The 22,515-nt window shown below is 40.6% G+C and overlaps 1 protein-coding gene across 1 annotated transcript in view; it reads left to right on the forward strand.

Moving 5' to 3' along the window:
- AFF3 (AF4/FMR2 family member 3) overlaps positions 1 to 22,515 on the forward strand; it is a 462,049-nt gene that overhangs the window by 319,654 nt on the left and 119,880 nt on the right. Inside the window, 1 exon segment of the mRNA XM_032592770.1 lies at positions 17,333 to 17,384. Coding sequence (XP_032448661.1) covers positions 17,333 to 17,384 — 52 coding nt within the window.

A 22,515-nucleotide genomic window follows, 5' to 3' on the forward strand; every position in this document is an offset into this window, starting at 1 on the left:
CGTTGTTGGTCTGATCCTGGAGTAGACAAATTTGCCCAGCCACTTTCTGTTTTTGAAGTTAATAGACAATGAGCTCTAAAAAGTGTGGTTATTATAAATTCAAGAGCTTTTTAAAGTAAACTTTTATATAACTTATCTCAAGCTCATTTTTCAGCCCTCTAAAGATAGACTTTAAGATTTTAAGTGTATTCCATTCCATTTGTAGTCATGGATCAAGTTCTTCTGTGCAGTGTTGCAGGTTTTGTCTCTTATTATGGAGGCATGTGTGCTTATGACTTTTCATTAAGTAAATATTTGTGTGCCTCAGGCACTGGGGACACAGAAAGGAGTGAGGCTGACACTTCCTTCAAGGAGCCCATGAGTCAGGTAGATGACAGTCTGAAGACAGATAATTACACTATAGTGTGGGCAAATGTGCTATTAGACGGTGTACAGAAGAGTGTAATTAACTAAGGTCATTGAGCATCAAGACGATATGCCCTTTGGGGTGGCATTTGAAGGGTGAATAATAGATGAAAACAGGGAATAGAAAGAAAGGCATTTCAGGCAGGAGAGGTGGAGGCTGAGATTCTGACAAGTGTAACTATATATAGTTTGCATTGTTCCAGTATTGATTATAAGGGCTGGGACAGGCTAACAACTGCAGAGAGCTGAGGCCAGGCCATGAAGTGCCTTGTCGTCCCTAACAAGCAGCAGGTACTATGGATTTAGATTTTAGGTGGATTGCAACAAGATGGGCAATAGAACCTGGAGGAAAAACTGGAGGGAGGAAGCTATTACAGGGGTACCAGAAGTGTGAATTAAAGCAGTACTGTGAGGGATGGAGGAAGATGGGTTCAAAAGAAAACTTAGGACATTGAACACAATACCTCCAGGAGTTTTACTGTCTGTAAAGAGGGCAGGGAGAAGTCAACAACCATGTGCACATGACCTGGTGGGTAATAGTATCATGGACCTGGACATAGAATTCAGCAGTGCATGTTGGATTTTAGGTGGGGAGGTGAGAGGGTTCTGGTTTTAGGCAAATCATAGAGGCACATCCAAGTGGAGATTCATTTATTTTCTCAGCAAACATTTGTTATGTGGTTATTCTATGCCAGGCATTTTGTTGGATGCTAAAGATGCCCTATAGGATAAAATGTGGTCTCTGGCCTTCAGGAAGCCATAGTGTGGAAATGCGAGGGTGCACTTGAGCCTAGGGAACTGGCTCTTGGAGGATGAGGTCATAGATGTCATCCTCAGGAGTAAATGAGGTAAGAAGGGGTAGAAGAGAATAGAAACTGAGGACAGGATCCTACGGTAACATCAACTTCTGAAGAGTGGCAAAAGGAAATGGGAAGTCAAAGGTAAAGAGAACCTTAAGGACCAGAGAAGCTGTGCAAGAAGCATTTCAAGGAAGGAGTGGCACATGAATGTGGCATAAATCAGTGTGAGCAAACAAGACAAACAGAGGTGTCTGGTTCATTTGACAATTGAATGTCCCTGATAGCCTTAGTGTATACATATGAATATGCAGATACCTGTCATTTGGAAAGAATTCTGCTCTTGCTGATCAAGAATCTGAATGCTTTATTAGGACTTAAAATGTCTATTTGGCCAGAATTTAACCACTTTGCACAGGTAATGACAAGCCTTTGATTTATGCCTATAGCAATCACTGGCAACACATTGTGACTCTGTCCCTTGGTTCTATCTATAGAGTGTCTATAGGACTACTCAATCCAATACTTTTTATGTGATTAAAAAATAGTTTACTAAGGACACATGGGTGGCTCAGTCAGCTAAGCGGCCAACACTTGATCTCAGCTCAGATCTTGATCTCAGGGCTGTGAGTTAAAGCCCCATGTTGGGCTCCACACTAGGTGTGAAGCCTACTTAAAAAAAGAAAGAAAGAAAATAAAAGAAAGAAAGGAAAGGAAATAGGAAATAAAAGAAAAGAAAAGAGAAAAAATATACATTAAAAAAAAAACAGTTGACTAATGTTGGATTATAACCCAATACAGAAAGTAAATATGTGAGAGTCCATGCTGATATAAGTAAATGATTGAATAAATAAAGGAGTGAATAAGCAAATTTCTTGTACAGAATAATACCAAATAATATCTGTAGATACTGCTCCTCAAGGAAGTGGAATGTAAATCTCTACCCCTTAAGCATGAATTTTCCTTAGGGACTTCCATGTGGAGTCTGGAAAGAGGGGGGAAAGAATAACTTTACAGTGGATAAATCTGATAAACACAATTTTAGCCAAGTGATGCCAAGCTTAACATCATAAGTGATAAGTCATGTTGATAACATGCACCCTTGATATGATGGAACAAGAATGGCACTTTACCTCTGGACTCTTCCTCCCCAGAACCCTAACCTCATCATGAGAAAAATATCAAACAATCCAAATTGTGGGACATTCTACAAAAAACATGGCCAACACTCCTCAAAGTGGTCAACATCATCAAAAACAAAGCAAGACTGAGAAATTGTCACAGCCAAGAAGAAGAACCTTACGGAGACATGACAACTGAATGCCACATCTGTCTATCCCAGATGGGATCCTGAACATGCTGCATGAGAAAGGAGCCACGAGCCTTGGGATAGGGAGATGGTGCACCTAAAATGGTAGAGGTTTCCAAAGACAATAGTACATCTACTTCACAGTGTGTCTAGTATTGGTCCTGAGCTCAGTTGATTCTCTACCATTCTAATGAAAAACTGTGGACCAGGACTCTTGACCTATCTAAAATTGGAAAATCAGAAAGTCTACATTGGACTGCGGCCCTACTTCTCTTCATCCCTACTCCTGTGCTCTGTCAATGAATAGACCCACCTAGGCAGGGGATTTACACCATGACCTCTAGGATAGTGACTACATTTATCGTGATCATTACTGGTCATTTTCATAAGGAGAACAAACATTACAGTCACATTCTGTTTCAAAAATATGCACTACCACTTAAAATTTTTCACATGAATTATTTCCTTTGCACTTGAGATTCCTTTCTGCCACATGAAAGTCAAATAGATGAATATGTAAAAAGTTGGGTAGGCAACAACTTGATTCTGCAGTTTTACTCTTTTTTACTTAAACCCAAAATACACCTGACCTAAAACTATAAGGAAATGCTGAAACTTTTTTGTGGAGTGGCCCTGACTGATGCTTGTGACCCTGTTTCCAGTTCAGTAAATGGAACCATCCTCTACAATAGGTATGGCAGGGTTTAATGTGCATGGGTTGTTTGATACATTCTGTATCACTATGAGCAGAACAACTCCCATAAGGATGTATTTGGTGGATAGAGATGCATGTTGAATGGGTAACTGTTTCCCATTGCAAAAACCAGTTGTGCATACCTGAAAATGAGTTTAGACAATTTAATATATTTGCCTAACTTTCAACCCTATTCACTTTTTTTAAAAAGTAGTGTATTAGTCCTGGTGTATATGAGATCTTTCTTAACGAATAGCTAATAGGATGCTTTTTCTCTAATATGGAACATGGATGTCCTTTTCTTCTCTTTACATTTAAATGATCAGTTTATTGTTGTTTGTGGCATTTAGTGGATTTAGTGGGGGATTTAGTGTGGGTTAGTGGATTTAGTATAAAAGCCTGCCGCCACCAATGAGCATCTGACTTCAACTCAGGTCATGTTCTCTCTCTTTGTGAATTCGAGCCCCACGTCAGGCTTGCTGCTCTCTGTGCAGAGCCTGTTTCGGATCCTCTGCTCCCACCCACCCTCCCTTCCCCTCACCCACTCATGCTTTCTCTCTTTCAAAAATATATTTTTAAAACAAAGCCTGCATCTAGTCACAGGTAGCCAGAAGTCCTGAGGGCATATGTTCCAGGGACTGGACAACTTGGGGTGAGGGATTGGCTGGATCTCTGCAGTATCCAGGTCTGGCTTGGTTCCCTCCACAGTCACAGAAACCAGAATAGTCATCTAGGTCCACATAGCATAGGACAAAGTTGTTAAAATTTGGTGATGAATCTCAAATTACCTATGGGTATCCTAAACAAAGAGGCAGATGCACAGGGAGGAAACAACTAAATGAACAAGGTGAAGAACAATTAGGAACTATTGACTTCAGACATAGGACAGGTGTCTCTCCCACTCCGGTTAATACCGATATAGCCTATACAGTGGACTGTGTCCCTCACATGAATGTATATTGGGAAGGACGTCGGAGAACTTGTAGTGGACACAAGAGAGAAATACAGAGATGCTTCAAAGCCTGGAGAATAAAACTTATGAGGAAAAATAAAAGGGGCCAGGATTGTCTGACAAAGAAAGAAGATGGTTATTTGTGCTCCCACTGCTTATCAGTTTCCTAGGTTTACTGATCTGACTTTCCCTCCAATAAGCAGTGAGCCACTTGAAAGCAAAGACTTTTACGGGGCGCCTGGGTGGCTCAGTCGGTTAAGCGTCCGACTTCGGCTCAGGTCACGATCTCGCGGTATGTGAGTTCGAGCCCCGCGTCGGGCTCTGTGCTGACTGCTCAGAGCCTGGAGCCTGTTTCAGATTCTGTGTCTCCCTCTCTCTCTGACCTTCCCCCGTTCATGCTCTGTCTTTCTCTGTCTCAAAAATAAATAAATGTTAGGGGCGCCTGGATGGCACAGTCGGTTAAGCGTCCGACTTCAGCCAGGTCACGATCTCGCGGTCCGTGAGTTCGAGCCCCGCGTCGGGCTCTGTGCTGACGGCTCAGAGCCTGGAGCCTGTTTCCGATTCTGTGTCTCCCTCTCTCTCTGCCCCTCCCCCGTTCATGCTCTGTCTCTCTCTGTCCCAAAAATAAATAAACGTTGAAAAAAAAATTAAAAAAATAAATAAATAAATAAATGTTAAAAAAAAAATTAAAAAAAGAAAAAAGAAAGCAAAGACTTTTTCAACTTTATATCACTAGCACCTAGAATACCCTTGGCTCTTTGGAGATGGTCAATAAATTAAGGAGTTTATGTTCTCTGTTAGAAGAAGGGAATGGACTTAAATTATCACATGCAGATTGTTACAAGACGGAATGGGTAATAAAATACCAATAATAATACTGAATATATATTAATTATTGTGTATCAGGCACTGCAAAATGTTTTGTGCATTTTCCCCATATAATTCCCACAATATTCCTGGGAGGTAAACATTCTTATTTTTATGTTTTAAAGATAAGAAAACTGGGGCGCCTGGGTGGCTCATTCAGTTAAGCATCCAACTCTTGGTTTCAGCTCAGGTCATGGTCGTACAGTTGTGGGATCAAGCCCCACATCAGGTTCCACACTGGCATGGAGCCTGCTTAAGATTCTCTCTCTCCCTCTCCCTCTGACCCTACCCCACTCATGCATGCTCTCAATCTTTCTCTCTCTCTCCCTTTCTCTCTCTCAATAAATAAATAAGTAAATAATAAAATTAAAAAATAAAGATGAAGAAGCTGAGACCGAGCAATTCTAGGTTCTCTGCACAAAGATGCACAGCTAGAATGTGGCAGGGCCTGAATGTACATCAATAAACCAGGCTTTCTGACTTCAGAGTTCATGCTCCTAATTACCATACGTGTAAGTCAGAGTTTGATCTGGGAAAGAGAAACCACTCTAGGTATTTTAAGTAGAAACGCACTTAAGATACGGCATTAGTGGCTTCCAAATGCATCAGGAGGGTTAGGGTAGTTATAGGCACGGAGCCACCAGGAAATCAGTAAAAGCCAGAGTTATGGAAAGGTGCTAACAATAACCTCAGATGTCTGCAGCACCTACAGGTGCCAGAATGCCTGGAAGCTACTAACAGCACATCTGCCATCTGCTGAAGCTTATGTATGGCTTTCGCTGACCTGGGAGCATTAATGACTTCCATTGCTCTTTAACCTTCCGAACCCTATTCAATGCTTCTCACTGGTGACATCAAACCCAAAACTTCTGCAGGCAGGGAATGTAGTTCCCAGGCCTCTAGCACCTGTGGTACTGGGTAGTGCTTTAAAGGGGAGCTGAGATGTCAACCAATAGACAACCCAGCACACTGTGTTATTTTGTCTTGGAGTTTGGGGACTCCTCCTGAGAACTTGAAAGGCAGGATAACCTATAACCTTCTTATTTCCTCCCAGGGGCTGAAGAAAAGGCCAGAAAATAATTTCAGGTGCCCCAGCATTGTCCATGGCTTCTGAAAACAACCACTGAAGAATTCTAAAACACTAACAATAATTCCTTAACTCATTAGTATTGATGGGTTTGTCCCTTATCTTAGGCATTGAGGAAAACACACCTCTCCCTTGGAAGCCTTCTTATTCAAATGCAAGGGGAGGGGAAAGCTGGAGCCAGAAGAGTTGACAAGCAGCCCTATATAGTGCTTTAATTCTGTTCAGTTAGAGAGATGTGAAGAATTCCGTCCTGTGAATTGGAGATGGTCCCAATGAGAAGGTGATCGTTCACTTGGAGTTGAGGCCGTGGTTTTTAACCCTGACTGAACAGTAAATTCATCTGGGCTGTCTGTCAATAACACTGATGCCCATGCCCAACCCAAGACCAGTTAAATCAGATTCTCTGGGGATGAGGCCCATGAATCAGTTTTTTCTTTCCCCTGTATCTATCTATTTCACTCATCTTCTAACCCACCTCTTCCCCTCCACCACCAGTTTGTTCTCCATATATAAGTCTAATTTTTTGTCTCTTTTTTTCTTCAGTTGTTTTGTTAAATTTTGCATATGAGTGAAATCATGGTATTTGTCTTTCTCTGTCCAATTTATTTCATTTGCATTATATCCTTTAAATCCATCCATGTTATCACAATGGCAATATACCCTTCTTTTTATGACTGACTAATATTCCACTATATATATATGCACCACATCTTTTCTATCCATTCATCTATCAGTGGACACTTGGATTACTTCCATATCATAGCTATTGTAAATAATGCTGCAATAACATAGGGGTGCATGTATCTTTTTGTATTAGTGTTTTCATTTTCTTTAAATAAATACCCAATAGTGAACTTACTAGATCATCTGCTAGTTCTATTTTTAATTTTTTTGAGGAACCTCCATACTGTTTTCCACAGTGGCTGCACCAGTTTGCATTCCCACCAACAGTTCATGAAGGTTCCCTTTTCTGTACATCCTTGCCAACACCTGTTATTTCTTATCTTTTTGATTCTAGCCTTTCTAACAGGTGTAGAGTAATATCTCATTTTGATTTTGATTTGCATTTCCCTGATGATGAGTGATGTTCAGCATCCTTTCATGTGTCTGTTGGCCCTTTGTGTGTCTTCTTTGAAGAAATGTCTATTCAGGTCTTCTGCCCATTTTTTAATTGCATTATTTGTTTTTTGGTGTTGAGTTGTATAAGTTCTTTATATATTTTGTATATTAACTCCTTATCAGATATATCATTTGCAAATACCTTCTCCCTTTCAGTAGGTTGCCTTATGATTTTGTTGATGGCTTTCTTCACTGTGCAAAAAGAATCAGTATTTTTTAAAGCACCTAAAGTAATGTTAACCACATCATTGAGAAACGCTTACAAGGCTTTGCAATTGCCAGGGTGCTTTCACCTTATTTTCTCATTTGAATCAACTATCATCCCATTTTATTAATGGGTAAACTAAAACTTCAGAATTTAGGTCCAGAACTATTGAAGACATGCAGCTCTTCTGACTCTTGTCCGGGTGTGTGTTATATAGTGGTTCCCAAACTTTGCTATAAATCAGAATCACCTAGGAGGCTTTTAAAAACATGGCTGCCCAGATCACACCCCTGTTACATAAGAATGTGGGGGTGGTATTCTTCAAAGATCCCAAGTGATTCTGATGTGCAGTAAAGTTTAGAAACCACTGTGTTATGCCATACACAGGCAACATGTGAGGTTGGTATCACTTAAAGTGCACTCATTTGCTAATTAGGAGATTATGCTTGGTTCTCTTTTCTAATTCTAACAGTTTATCAGTTCAAATAAATCTCTCAATTAGGGACACTTAGCAGTTAACTTATTAATAACAATAGCCACAAAAATGCAAAAACTGGCATCATGAACCAAAGAACAAATCTTAACCTACTGGATGTGTAACCGTTGTAGGTTCAGTGTGTTCTTATTGTCAAAAGTTATCAATTAAGTAAGCTAAACATTAGTTAGCAAACAGAATAGGCAACCAGCTTATTAATTTATTGACAACGAATTAATATTCAACATCACAAACATAAGCCATATATGTGCATATCTCATTTCTCCTCTGGTTAGGTGTAAACATTCCCCTGCAAAGAGGGTTAAATAAAGAAATACCCATCATCGAATCTATGCAGCCAAGAAAACTTTATGTTCCCAGTCAGGGTCCTCTGACCTCTCTTCTGGTATCTACCTGGAAAAGGATCTTATTCTTTCACATGCTGTACTTGAATTTACTCAGCCTTAGAAATTGAATCCTCTAAAACCGAGGACACCAAGTTCAGGAACTAATTTTCTAGAAGTCCTTGTAACAAACAAGGATAGGAATTTTGAAACTGTCTTTGAGGAGAGAGCTTTTCTCTATTAAAGTGCTATTTCTAAAGCCACGGTTGTTTTTTGATAGAAACGATAGAGTCCACACGGCCCTTTTCTCCTGTACTTCTTTCAGGAAGGAGCAATTTTAAAGTCTGATGTGTTCACAGAATGCTTCATTATAACTGTGGCGTACATTGCCCTAAATGGAAAAGATGGAGCATTTTCATACTTTCATGGTCACATGAACTGTGTGAACATCCATGAGATAGATGTTCAAGGAAAACGGGCCCAGCTTTCTATTTCTCCTAGACGGAGAAATCCCTCTGGGCCACTCAGCATCCCGAGCTAGAACTGCAATTCCAAGTGAAAAAAAAAAAAAAAAAAACAACCAGCACACTTTTAAAAATATACAACTTAAAAAAAATCTAGAATTCTTTAAATAACTTTTGGGAGCTGTGTCTTTACTATATCTAAGAGAAGCGGGTATGTCAGAGCAACAAGGGTAGACGTCCCTTGCACAGTCAGCCTTTGACAAGGTGTATTTACAAGGCTGCCCACTGTTCTGGTTTCCTAGGCTCCCAAACACATTGCCCTGAGCATACCCCTCTTGTGGGCCACCTGCAGCTTTGTGCAAGGTTCTGCTTTCCAGTTCTTCTGTGAAGCCAAAAGCTTACATGTAATTAGCATCATCAGAATTAGAAGCAGAATGGGTCACTGAAACATTTAACTGACACAAAATGGACCTCTGAGATTCCAGTCTCCACCAAGGGTAGTAAGTGGGGGCTACACATTTATGATGATTCTAACCAAAACCTTCCCTTTCTCCTCCCTCAGTTCCTTCACATGCTAAGTTACCAGGATCTTTGCCTTCATAGGCTTGTTCCGTGCACCCTGTCAGGTGCAGGCAAGAAGTGTTAGAGATTGACATTTGAAATAGGCAATGGGGGGCTGAGGGCTGAGTGGGGTGGGAAAAACAAAACCTCTAGAGATCTGACCATCCCTCACCTTCTATGAGCCTGCATTGTCCGGTATAGGAGCCACTAGCCACATGTGGCTAGTGAGCATTTGAACTGTGTATATTATCATTGAAACGATATGTTGGCTTAAATAAAACATACTGTTAGTTGGTTTTACTTGTTTTTCACACCTTTTTTAACATGGCTTTTACAACTTTTTAATCACCCTTTAGGCCCACAGTATACTTCTGTTGAACGGCTTGAATAATGGCTGCTAATGCTTTTAGCTTGAGCAGCTGAGAGTGATCTTGAAAAGGGACACACTAAATATTTAAAATCATCTGCCAGCATATGAATTACTTATCAATGCCTAACGAATTACAGCAAAACTTAGTGGCTTCAAACAACATTTATTACTCTATAGTTTCTGTCAGTCAGGGATCTGAGTGTGGCTCACCTGGGTCCTCTAGCTAAGGACCTCTCACAAAGCAGCACGGGGTCAGTGGGTCTGCAGTCCCCTCAAGGCTTACCTGGGAAAAGACCCACTTCCAAGTTCACTCATGTGGTTGCTGGCAAGATTCAGTTCTTCCTGGGTGGCTGGGCTGAGGACCTTAGTTCTTCCTTGGCTGTTGGCAGCAGGTTCTCCTCAGCTCCCTGCCATGGGGATTTCTCCATACAGCAGCTCACAACCTGGCAGCTTTTTCCATCCAAGCAAGCAGGCATGAAGAGTAAGAGCATGCATGCCAACAAGCAGAGGTCACCTGAACTCGCAAGTGACACCCCATCCCTTTTGCCCTACTCCATTTACTAGAAGCAAGTCACTCGGTGCGGCCACACTCAGGGGAGGGGAGTGCATGAGGACATGAATACCAGGACGTGGGATCATTGGGAGCATCTTGGAAGCTGCCTACCACAGCCAGATAAAGAGGATCCAGTTGACATTATATTTGTCCACCTCATAGTTGTTCTTAAATGCCATGTACTTACCCTGATGGGTCTAATGTGCTGCATTCATATTTGCTTGTTGATGCATAAAGAAAACCTGAAATAATAAGAAACTATTATTTCTTATAAGAAACTGTATAAGAAACTATAGACAATGGTGACTTTGGGGGACAAAAGTAAGAAGTAAGAGGATTGGAACAAGGCTCGGAGTGAGACATTTCACTGGACACCTTTTCCTTTTTAAAATTTTTTTTAATGTTTTATTTATTTTTAAGACAGAGAGAGACAGAGCATGAGAGGGGATGGGGCAGAGAGAGAGGGAGACACAGAATCTGAAGTAGGCTCCAGGCTCTGAGCTGTGAGCACTGAGCCCGACGTGGGGCTCAAACCCAGGAACCCGTGAAATCATGACCTGAGCCAAAGTCGGACGCTTAACCAACTGAACCACCCAGGCGCTCCTGGACACCTTTTCCTATTTGGAGAGTTCTGAACTATATGTATGTATTACTTTTTTTAAAATATCATGAGAGTGAGGGAAATAAATACCTCTGTTCCCCCAAGCACTCTGTGCTTGCCTGTTACCCTTCCTTCATGGGGCAGGATAGAGTCCCTGATTTCAATCTGCCTCCTCTAGGACCTTGAAGCCCCTCAAGTACTCTCTCCTCCTCACAACTTTTCCTGAGCCCCCTGGTCTCCAGAACTCATCCCACCACTGACTGATTTTTTTTATTAGTGTTGATTTTCATTTTCCTTTGATTTCCATTTATTCTACATTAACATGCTAGATATGAGATTTCAAAGACATTCATCTCGTATCTCACCAGGGTTTAGCAGGTTTTCTAAATGAGGTTGATTTTTTGCGAGAGTCTTAAATAGTAGGAAATGAGATACTGGCCCCCAGGGAGGATGGGCCTGTGTAGAAGGTAGCAGGTGGACTCAGCTTGTACATGGGAGAAAAAGACCACTGGAACTTACCATCTGTAAGGAAAAGTAAGGTCACAAACAGAAAAGATACAATGCACCTTCACCCTCCAACCCAGGATGAGCGTGACAGAATCAGAGAGCTATTTGTGATTTCATTGACAACCAAAACAGTCCCAGGCAGAAGAGGTCCAGGAAGGAGATATATGTGAACCATCTCTCTATGCACCAACATTGCTTCAAAAGATGTAAATATGAAACCCTGGATAGGAAGATATCAGAGTTGAAAACGCTTGGGTCATCTAGACCACACCCTTTGTCTTACTCCTGATTTCTCCATTTGTTTCCAGACTAAGTTACTTCATTTGTACCTTGGATGCATTAAATCACCAACCCCCAGTGTGAGCCTATCCTAGCCTTCCTGGCTCCCAGTCGACTGGAGTGTTATGAGCTAAATTCTTCTGAACAAATGCAGAGGAAAAGTGGTTACCTATTTATGAAAATAAGCCCAGGCAGATGGTAGCACTGACCCTGACAGAGCAGTGGACTTCAGACAGAATGAAATGTGTTGTATAACTTCCTCCCCATGTTCTGAGCAGTAGAGATGATGGCTTGGGGAATACCTGCAGAGGGGTATACTTGCATAACGAGTAGGCTATCGTGCACTGCTAATTGCTAGAGTAGATATTTGCATATATGAATATGTTTAATGGGGAGTCATAAACATTTGTCTTTGGCTTTAAATCTCAAATAGGTGGAGACCATAGTAGCACCAGATATAGAAGCAAATCTGAAAATCAAACAGCCCAATTAAAACTCAGATTTTTTAAAAGCCATTAAGATCAAGCAAAATGAAATGAACTTTAAAGGGCTAAAGGATTCAGGTCTGTTAAGGGCCCCAAATGGCAAGTAATTCCGGGGAAATCCTATTAATTAAAAACCACTGCTCTGTGAAATGGCTGCCATTACATTTGAAGGCAGTTAATGTGCCCGTTTGCAATACCTGTGAAGAAATAGTGGAGCATTAGAAACAGTTGACCATCTGCTAAGGGTAGGCTACTGTTCCTGTTCCCTGGAAAGTGCCGTACCTCAAAAATGTAAGGACTAGCAACAACATAAATTTGTTGCCCAGTTAAAAAATACTACATGTGGGAAAGTTGCCACAAATATTAAAGTTGTAGGGGTTTTTAGTTCTCCCTTTTATGAGAGCTCCTGAAGATCCCATCAGAGGAGGCAGTTGGGTTCTGTGAGAACTGTGTGTGCCAGAGCTTCACAACTGCAGGCAGTTTGTAAATGGCGAGAGTGATAGTGCCAATGCAAATGTAATAGCCCTGGGAGACAGGGTGCCAGCACCCCCCCACTCGCACACGGGCAGAAGAAGGAGTAGAAGGCTGAGAGACCGGATGCCAATCCTGCTGTTGGAGAGGCAGTGTTGCCATTCATCCCTCACTTGCGGAAGAGACCCCCAACACCCACCCACAGAGGTAGTACTTGGCACACACACGGCAAAGTGGCTTCAGAGCTCCAAAGCCACTCTGTCACACCCTCTCCTATACGCAGGCCGCACAAGGCCCCCTCCTGTGGCTCCAAACCTTTTGACCTGTACCAGGTACTCATAGGGCATGGCATAACATACCTGGGACAGTAATTTTAAGATAAGAAACTGTTGTCTAATGCAGTTCCCCAGTGAAAAATAGATGGAATCTTAATCATCAGTTGCATGTTTAAAACTCTTGCCCGAGTCCTTTAACATCTCAGTTCTTAGTTACCTGGTTCAGAGGGAAGTCACAAGGGGTACCACCCTGGAGTGCCTCTGACAGCAGTTTGACAGCCCCTCAGGTGTTCAGGGCACTGAGTCCAGGTTTCTGTTTACCTCTGGCCGCACCTCTGCTCCCTGCTCATCCTTCGAAAAGTTTCATTTTATTGTCTGTTTTATTTCAGCATCCCCATTGTCATCACTTGGTGGCTCCTGCTGAGGGACTCTGGCCACATGGCTGACCACTGGCCCTCAGAGCAGATCTCCTTGTGCACTGAGGGTGACGGGCATGTTTACTGTCCTCTCTAGCTGTGAAGCCACATCCAATCAATCAACCATGGCAGCAATTATACCCTAAAATACATTACCCCTCTAGAGAGCCTCATCTTTTCTTTTCAGAAAAGAAAAATAGTAAGGGGGGAAAAGGTATAAAAAAAGTAGAAAGCTCTATTCTGGTAAGTATAGCTTAGATTTAAGGCATTATTATAGAAATATCTTTTCTCTCCCATTGTTTACCCATGCAAATTCTTTAAATGCTCTAAGGCATATCCCTCAGAGATAAAAGAGGAATATTAGTGAAAATGAACATTTATTGAATGCTCGTTCCGTGCCAGGTTCTGTGCTAAGCACTTTCCAAGGGTTGTGTAATGATTTCTCCAGAAAACCCGTTAAGGCAGGTATTGGGTCACTCAGCTAGGTGAGTGGCAGTGCTAGGTTTCATCCTGGCAGCCTGACTGTCCCAGCAGCCTGCTGGGACCACCACAGCCTGCTGTCCCAGCAGCGCCCACCTCAGAGGAATTGCTGTGGGACTGAATGAGGTAACGTAGAAAGTGCTTTTAGCCAACCTGGCACAAAGATCCATTCAACGCTGAGATCTGCTCCTAATCAAGAGTTCTAGAAGGGGAGGGACTAAGGGAGCATGAAAGGGAGCTGCTTTCTCGCTGGGTGGGCATCATTGGCTGGAAGAAGGCTGGGTGGTGCTCAAATGTAAGGATGCAAGGGTGCGGCAGGTGCCCACATGAGTCACCATGACGCCGAAGCACAGGCTTCATAGGCTTATGTGCGTATGACCCATCCCAAACTCTGCCTTCAGCCCTTCAGAACATCGGAGGCTTTGCCTTCCTTTTTCGGAAATGGAGTCGGAGATCCCAAGCCCCTGCCTTTTGGCCTGGCCAACACTTAATTTGGATTTTCTCTCACTTTTGGCTTACGCCTTTGTAGTTGTTTGTTCTTATTTAATGTACGTATGCCAATCTGTTTCTTTCAGAGATAGACAGATGATAAAAATGTTCTCAAGTGAGTGGGATTAGAGTTGGGGATTGCAACAGTACCATTTGTGTGTTTAGCTGGAGGTAATCCCAGCCTGCAGTCTACCTGCCGCACACAAAACACTGACATTTCTTAGGATCTTGTGGGGGTTACAGCATTTTTCTTCTCTGACCACATTTCATTGTTCAGCTATAACCTCAAATACACACTTTGGCTCCTCTTCCCCAGGTCTGTTTAGCCAGACTTGAAGCACGCAGTGAATGGAAACAAGCACTCAATTTGAAAGTTGAGTCATGGGGATTCTGCTGTGACCATCAGAATAAAACAGAAGGGCTGGTCTGTATTCTTGGATGGCCTTGAGCATCAGTTTCCTCAGCGTGTCTGTTGGGGATTGGGCACAGGGTGGCGGCGGCTGGCTGTTCCAGGTCTGTGGTTGCAAGTGTTGGTAATAGCGGTACCCCAGGATTGCTGTGGGATTATGTATGAGCTGTTTGACTTAGTGTTTCATTGCCATTTCTCCATATTTCAAGATTCTGAAGTTTCATTGGATTCTGACTTCTCTGGAAGTCTGTCTTGAATACGAGGTATTTTTACATTTGATCCTTTTTTAGATCTCAGCCAGAAACACAATAAATTCATTTTTTTCTCAATATAAAAAATTCAGAAGGCAAGGTGGATCTCTGACTGCCTTTCTTCTGGAAGTGATGACAAAGTAGAAATGACAAGTATAGAAATGACAAAGCCAAGACCCAGAGGTGTGACTTACCAGGGATCAGAGGATATGAGAGACAGTATGAAACTCAAACAAACGCTCATTGATGCATGTACACATTTTAGCACATGCTTAAAATAAACAAAAATAAGCTGTATTCCTACCTTAAAAGAGAACCTCACACACTGTTTTTACTGTTGTGGTTACTTTCAGCATTGCCAGCCTCGCGTGGTGACCGAGTCACATGGCTGGTGTGCAGCCAAGCTATGATCCCTTGCTTTGGGGCATGTTGGGATTTCTTGCTGTGGTTGACAGTGGCCTTCAAGTCTGTGCACGCTATTGCCTATATAAAGATGAAACTTCTCAGTCACCCTTGATATGACCTCCATCCAACAACAAGGGGGTTGTTAATGATGATTGTGTGTGTCCTTCCCCCTCCTTCTTTCCACCCACTGACAGGACCACCCACACTTAGAACACCCAATGCTTGCAGGGCAGTCCTTGAGATGAAACCAAATAGCTGTTGGCAGTTTACCTCTAAAGAGGGAGTGAGGGGTGGAGGCAAGAAACTATCCTGCTCCTCTGGGGTTTTTCATCAGAAAGGCATTTGTGCCTTTTGGTAGGAAAATAATCGTGGGGAAGGTGCCCCTGCCCAGCCAGCAAGCTGGTATTGTATTGTGTGCCATCACTGTGCTAGTCACTGGATACTCAAGGACAAAGAAAACACAGTCCCCTTCCTACATTCTTCCTAAACAGTGCTCTAATAAATTACCACCACGTCTCTTCTCTTTGAAGCCAAGGGTAGGAGTTTATAAGGTCAAAGGAAATGAATGGCAGCCAGGCGGATATAAAGGGCAGTTGTGGATGGAGCTCTGCAGTCTTTGCTGATGTTTTCTTGGTTTGCCTGTGGTTGAAATAATAAAAGAGTGATACTTCTCCATATTGGTAGAATAGCCATAGTCTGTGAAAAAGCAGATCTGGTGTCCTAATAGTTATGGTTTAAATGGTACACCAAAAATTGCTTAGAAATTTCTCAGTTTTCAGAGACTGAAAGTCTCAGTCTCACTCTATGACAAATAGAAGAGTTTTTCTACTTTACAAAGTAAGGGGTAATTTTATTCTCTATACTCATGGAATCTTAATCAGGATTGGGCCTTAGAGATTGCCCAGCATAACCTGTCATTTTACAAATCAGAAAATGGGACCAAGGGTTAGGGAGTTAAGTGATTTTCTCCAAACACATGGCCGGTTGGGACAAAACTAGGTCCACGCACTGCCCCAGCAAATCTTTACCCCAAGTTCACCCCAAAGGTCACTGAAATTACTTACAAAAAATATTCAGAGGAATATACTGATGATGGGCCCACAATTGGCCTTTAAAGAAATGAGGCACATTTTAGGGTAGAGTCTTTGGAAGGTGACTTCAAGGAGAACAATGAGGCCTGTCAAGTATATGGGTTCAGTGGCCTTCAGACTGATTCCTGGAGCCCCAGGATCTATCACAAATGGACCCTTCCCCACCCCCCACAGAACAGCTCTGCTTTCATTTGTGTTATAGAATGTCCTTCTGAGATTTCTTTTGAAATGAATTAATCTGAAAACTATTATTCTATAAACAGTTCAGCAATGGTACTAAGAATACAATTTTATCATCATCAGAAATAATAGGGTTTGATTTTTTTTGTTTGTATGTTTTTACTTTTAACTCTTACAGACCCAAAAGTATACTTCCCCACTGCCTCCGCCATGGCAAATCTGAGACACCAGGGAGCACTGGGGAGTTAGTTGCCTTCACAGAGTCTTTTCTAGAAAGTTCTCTCCTGTTGAGTTTTCCTCATCCGGCAGGATCTTCAGGCAGATGTCTTCTCCAGATCCTTGGCCGGTGGAAGATCTAAGCAGCCAATGCTCACAGCTCTAGTTTGTTGTGTTATTGCTGTCAGAAGAGTTCTACTTGCTCTCTCATTGTTTACCTTGAATAGTAAATGGAGACAGCATAGCACCTGTCACATGGTAAACACTGAACAAATACTGTGGAATTAAAACTTCACAACCAAAAGCTGTATTTGATTCTGTTTGTTTAAAACCTCATATTCTTGAAACAACCCATCTTACCCTATTAAGGACTGTTAAGAGGGTTAATTTTCATGATGGGGCAGTTTGTTATTTCCTAAGTACATCAGAAGAAAAAGCTTAAAAAAAAGGGTTTTTTTTTTTTTAATTAATCAGGAAACAGACTTATGGTTAAATCATTACTCTAATAAAGATATTTTGGTACTGAATTATTTTGAATTTGCTAAGTATCTATACCTCTTTGTTCCTTTTTTCAGAATGCTAGAAGATGACCTTAAGCTAAGTAGTGATGAAGAGGAGAATGAACAGGTAAGATTTTCTTTTATGTTACTGTCTTTTGAATGTGACACAGCATTGCTAACTCGGTGGGTATTAACTGAGTCATACACACTCTAAATTGTGGTGCTCAAGGATGGTGGGTGCCTTCCGATAATTATGAGCTTCCATGCCATTGGGCCAGTCCATTCAACTATCTTAGCCTTAATTTCCCTTAAATCTGTGATACTGTGATTTTTATGTCATTGAAACCAACAATGGGTACTTACAATGAAGCTAACTAGCATTAGACTTCAGTATAAAATAGGCCCTTTTGTCATTTTCTTTTTCTTTTATTTTTTTGGCAAAGCTCACTGGTCTTCTAGAGATCAAGCGTGTGACCTAACCTCATCAGCATGCAATAGGCAAGCTGTAATATTAAATATTGAGAAACCTTATACAGATATTATTAACATTGAGAAGAAGCAAATGTGGAGGTGAACTTCAATGATGAATAAAAAATAATCATGCTCTGAATAGGCTGTTTGTCTTAGATGATAAATATGCTTAAAATGTTCTTCCCTGGTGTTGATTTACCAGCTCGAGACATCAGTCAGGGGTTTATAAATACTCTTCTGATCAGTCAGTTAAGGTGGAAAAATATCCACGTAACATTCATTACTTTCACTTCTGCGTTTCAGGAAATGTTTGTATTTTTTAAAGTAAGCTTGAAAACACAAAAGATAGATTTTCCTACACTTCTGTTTCCTTCTTCTTATTATCCGTGTGGTATTTTGTTAAATTTGGACAAATGTGGTAGGTATAAAAACAATCCAGAGAGTTTTTTTCAGAGGTTATTTTTACATGTGATATAAGACTGGGTGCAATTGATCTTGAAATAGTGAATTTTTATGAAGGTGTCATGGTGTGCTATACGGGTGATTCAGCTGTCTAACCATGCAAATGGAAATAATGTACAAAGAGAGTGTGCAGAGGTGAAATAAAATTCAAAAGAACATTTCCAGGAAGAGCATCTAAGCAGAATGTGGCTGTGAGGTCACAGAGTTTGCTCACCTTGAAGAAGAAAGTGAGGCACCAAAGAGGGGCCTGGGTGTGAAGTAGAACTTGAATTGAAACCAGAGTGGCAAGTGGAGAAAATCCCAAGTGAAGGAAGGTTAATTGAGCAAGGTGAGCTGCTAGTGTTTGGGTTTTGTAGAGAGTGACTACCTTGTTTCTAGTGTGCATACCAGGAGAGTCAGGTATCTGTAACATGGCAATCTTGGCAGAACTGAGAATGACTTCACTCCTAATTTTGATTCCTCATCTATGTGACTATTACCTAATGATTTCATCTTATCATGTTTTTTTTCCCAGCGAGAGTTTCAGATAGGTACATTGTGGATTAAGTAATATCAGATGTGTAGATTATGTATACTTTATATTAGAAAGGGATTCACAGAGTATTGCATTCAGCAAGCTTTCTTAATTTGGAAAGAATTTTCCAGAGTTATTTCCAGGAAATATTTCCACTGGAAACTCGATTTAAAAAAATTATTTATCAAGGATATACCAGACACATTCTGTAAGGCAGTAGAAAGTTTTCATTGAATCATTTTGCTTTATTAGCTACTCCTTTCTAATCTGTAGCCATTGATAGTATTATATTGTGAATATATAGGTTAGATCATTTATTCTTATATTTGGTGCCTGTGTGTGTACACCTTTTCTCGTTTGCATTGAAAACGGCTGACAGAATGAATGATTTTTATACAGTAGTGTAATTAAGACTCCAGACAGCAGTTTTGTATGTGGTAGTTTAAGTGATTGCTCTAACACTAATTATATTAAGTTATCTTGCTTTGGCCTATAATTATAGCCTGCCCTAATCACAAAATCATAATTTCCGTGCTTTAGAGAAGACTAATGATATGGTATTATTTTCCTCCAAGACCAAAATATGATTGTGCCCCTAAAGACTAGAGCCTGTGCACACATGCAACATGCATACACACACTGCATTTCTCTGGCATTGGGAGATAATTAAACATTTAACATAAATGCTCTTGTGAGATGTAATCAGAGTTTGTCCCTTAACCCAAAATCTTTCAAAAATGTATGGTACATTTCCCTGCCTCAATAAATGCAGTATACTAACCTCCTTAGCCTTCTCTTACATGATATCTGGTTGTCCTTGTGAATATTGGTCACTTGCTGTGACAAAGAGATACCCACAAGAGCTTCAACTTGCTATGCCGGTTTACCCTTCCTAAAGTCACCTCAGACTCACATGCATTTGAGTACTCTATCTAATGCTTCCTTTATCCTCATTGCCTCAGTGTTCTCAAAAATGAAGACACAGGCTAGTTTAGTGAGTAAGCCCGGACTGAGCAGCCCTGCTCCCTGGGTTCAAATCTCTGCTAGTGACTCAGTAGCTTTGCAGCCTCAGCCCAGCCCCTAAACTGTTCTCTGCTCCAGGGTCACCATTTGTAAAGTGGAAATTAGTGTTAGATCCCCAAAGCCTGCCGCTTCCTCAGGACTTGTGCTCTACCTGTTATCTTCACATCACCAGATCCACTAAGCTTTTGGTGTTTTGCATTTTAGTCAACTTACAATTGAATATACCATACATAGAGAAAAGTACACATAATCTAAGAATACAATGTGATGAATATTCATAAACCACACAAACCCATGTAGTCAGCACCCAGATCAAGATACAGACATGACCAGCCTCTCAGGTCTCCCATGTCCCTGTCCAGTCACCACCCTCCAGAAGAATAAGCACTCCTCTGTTTTTCTAATACCCAGAGGGTAATTTTGCTTCATTTTGAAATTTATATCAACAGAATCATACAGATTCATTGTATCCGTTGTATCCGTTGTAACAACGGAATCTGTTGTTTCTGGCTTCTTTCACTCAGCATTATGTTTGTGAGACTCATCCATGTTGCATGTACTTGAAATTTGTTCATCTTCATTACTCATATTTCTTCATGTGCATATAGCCTAATTTACTTACCCATTCTACTACTGATGGGCATGAAGATATTTGAGGCTATTAAAATAGTGCTGTTGTTAACATTCTTGTACAGGTCTTTTGGTGAGCATATGGGAACATTTTTGTTAGGTCTACACCCAAGAGTAGAAATGCAGGGCCATGCCGTATGTGCGTGCACAAGATGAATATATCATCCCAAACCATCTTCCAAAGTGGTTTCACCAGTTGGCATTCCCATGAGGAGTATAAGAGAATTGCAGTTGCTCCTCATCCTCACCATGTTTCTCTTTCAGGGTCATGGGCAGTGTTCTGAAGGTGTCTACTTTTGTATTGTCTTTGTCTGGTTTTGAAATAAGGACAGTACTGGCTTATAAAATGAATTGAATAGTGTTCCCTGTACTTGTTTTTTTTTTTTTTCCTGACGAAATTATATAAAAGTAATGCTAATTTTTCTTTAAATGTTTGTCAAATTTCTCCAGTGAAACCACATGGGCCTGGAGATTTTTAACACTTAAAAATTCTGTTTTCTGAATAGTTAAAGAGCTATATGGACTACTTCACATTGGGTAGGTTATGGCACTATGTGCTCTTTAAGTAATTGGTTTATCATGTCATTTAAGTTGTCACATTTACATGTAAAAAGTTCTTTTATTGTGCCTTTAATGTCTGGGTCTATAGTGATATCCCATTTTATTCTTGATACTTATCTTATTTTTGTCTTTGTCAGTCTTGCTAGAAGTTTTTCAATGTCATTGATCTTTTCAAAAAACAAGTTTTTCATTTTATTGATATTTGCTGTCAACTTTACTGTTTTCAGTTTCATTGATTTCTTGTCTTCATTATTTCCCTCCTTCTGTTGTTTTGAGTTCATTGTGCTCTTCTTTTTCTAGTTTCTTGAGGGAGCTTAGATTACTGATTTGAGACTTCCTCTTTTATAATATGAGAATTTAACACTATACATTTCCCTCTCAGCACGTTGTTGCTGCATCCCACAGATTTTGATATGCTGTATTTTCATTGTGGCTTCTTTCACTCAGCATTATGTTTGTGAGACTCAACCATGTTGCATGTAATTGAACACTTCAGTTCAGTGAGACTTCCCCTTTGATGCATGAATTGTTTAGAAGTGGGTTGTTTTCATTTCCAAATGTTTGGAGATTTCTTGTAGTCTTACTTTTATTGATTTCTAGTTTGGTTCCACTGTGGTCAAAGAACACATTTGCTATGATTTCAGTTCTTGTGAATTTACTGAGTATTTTCTATGGCCCAAGATATGGTCTGCATTGGTATATGTTTTATGGGCACTTGAAAGAATGTGTATGCTGCTGCGGTTGGGTGGAATGTTCTATAAATGTCAGTTAGATCCCGTTCGTTGATGCTGTTGTGGAGTTCTTCTAGATCCTTGCTGACTTTCTCTCTAGTTGCTTTATCAGTTGTTGGGAGAGGAGTGTTGACATCTCCAACTATAATTGTGGATTTGTCTATTGCCCCTTCCCATTCTATCAGTTTTTGCTTCACATATTTTACAGCTCTGTTATTTGGTTCATAACATTTAGGATTGCTATGTCTTCTTCGTAGATTGACCTCTTATCATTAGGTAATGTTCCACTCTAACTCTAGTAATTTTCTTTTCTTTGCTTGGAAGTCTGCTTTATCTGACACTGATATAGCCACTGCTGCATTCTTTTGATTAATGTTTGCATAATATAACTTTTTCCATTCTTTTACCTTCAACCCACCTATGTTGTTGTATTTGAAGTGAGTTTCTTATAGTGTATTATTGTCATATCTTTTATTTTGCCAATCTCTGTCTTTTAACTGATGTATTTAGAACATTTGCATTTAATGTAATTACTGATATATTATGGCTTAAGTCTATCGCTTTATTTTTTCCTTTTCTGTCACTTTCCTTTTATTTCTGTTTTCATCCTTCCGTTTTCTTTTTACTGACTTCTTATAGGTTTCTTGAACATTCTCCAGAATTCTGTCTTTATTTATCTATAGTATTTTTAGTGTATCTCTTTGTATTGCTTTTTTAGTGGCTCTTCTAGGGATTATATTTTGTGTGTGTGTGTGTGTGTGTGTGTGTGTGTATAACTTATTAACAGTTCATTGGTGATAGCATTTTAGAGGTTTTCTCCCTTAATATCCTCCATCACAGAACTGATAATATGTTGGATATATGTT

This window comes from Lynx canadensis, chromosome A3, assembly GCF_007474595.2.
Source record: "Lynx canadensis isolate LIC74 chromosome A3, mLynCan4.pri.v2, whole genome shotgun sequence".
NCBI lineage: Eukaryota > Metazoa > Chordata > Mammalia > Carnivora > Felidae > Lynx > Lynx canadensis.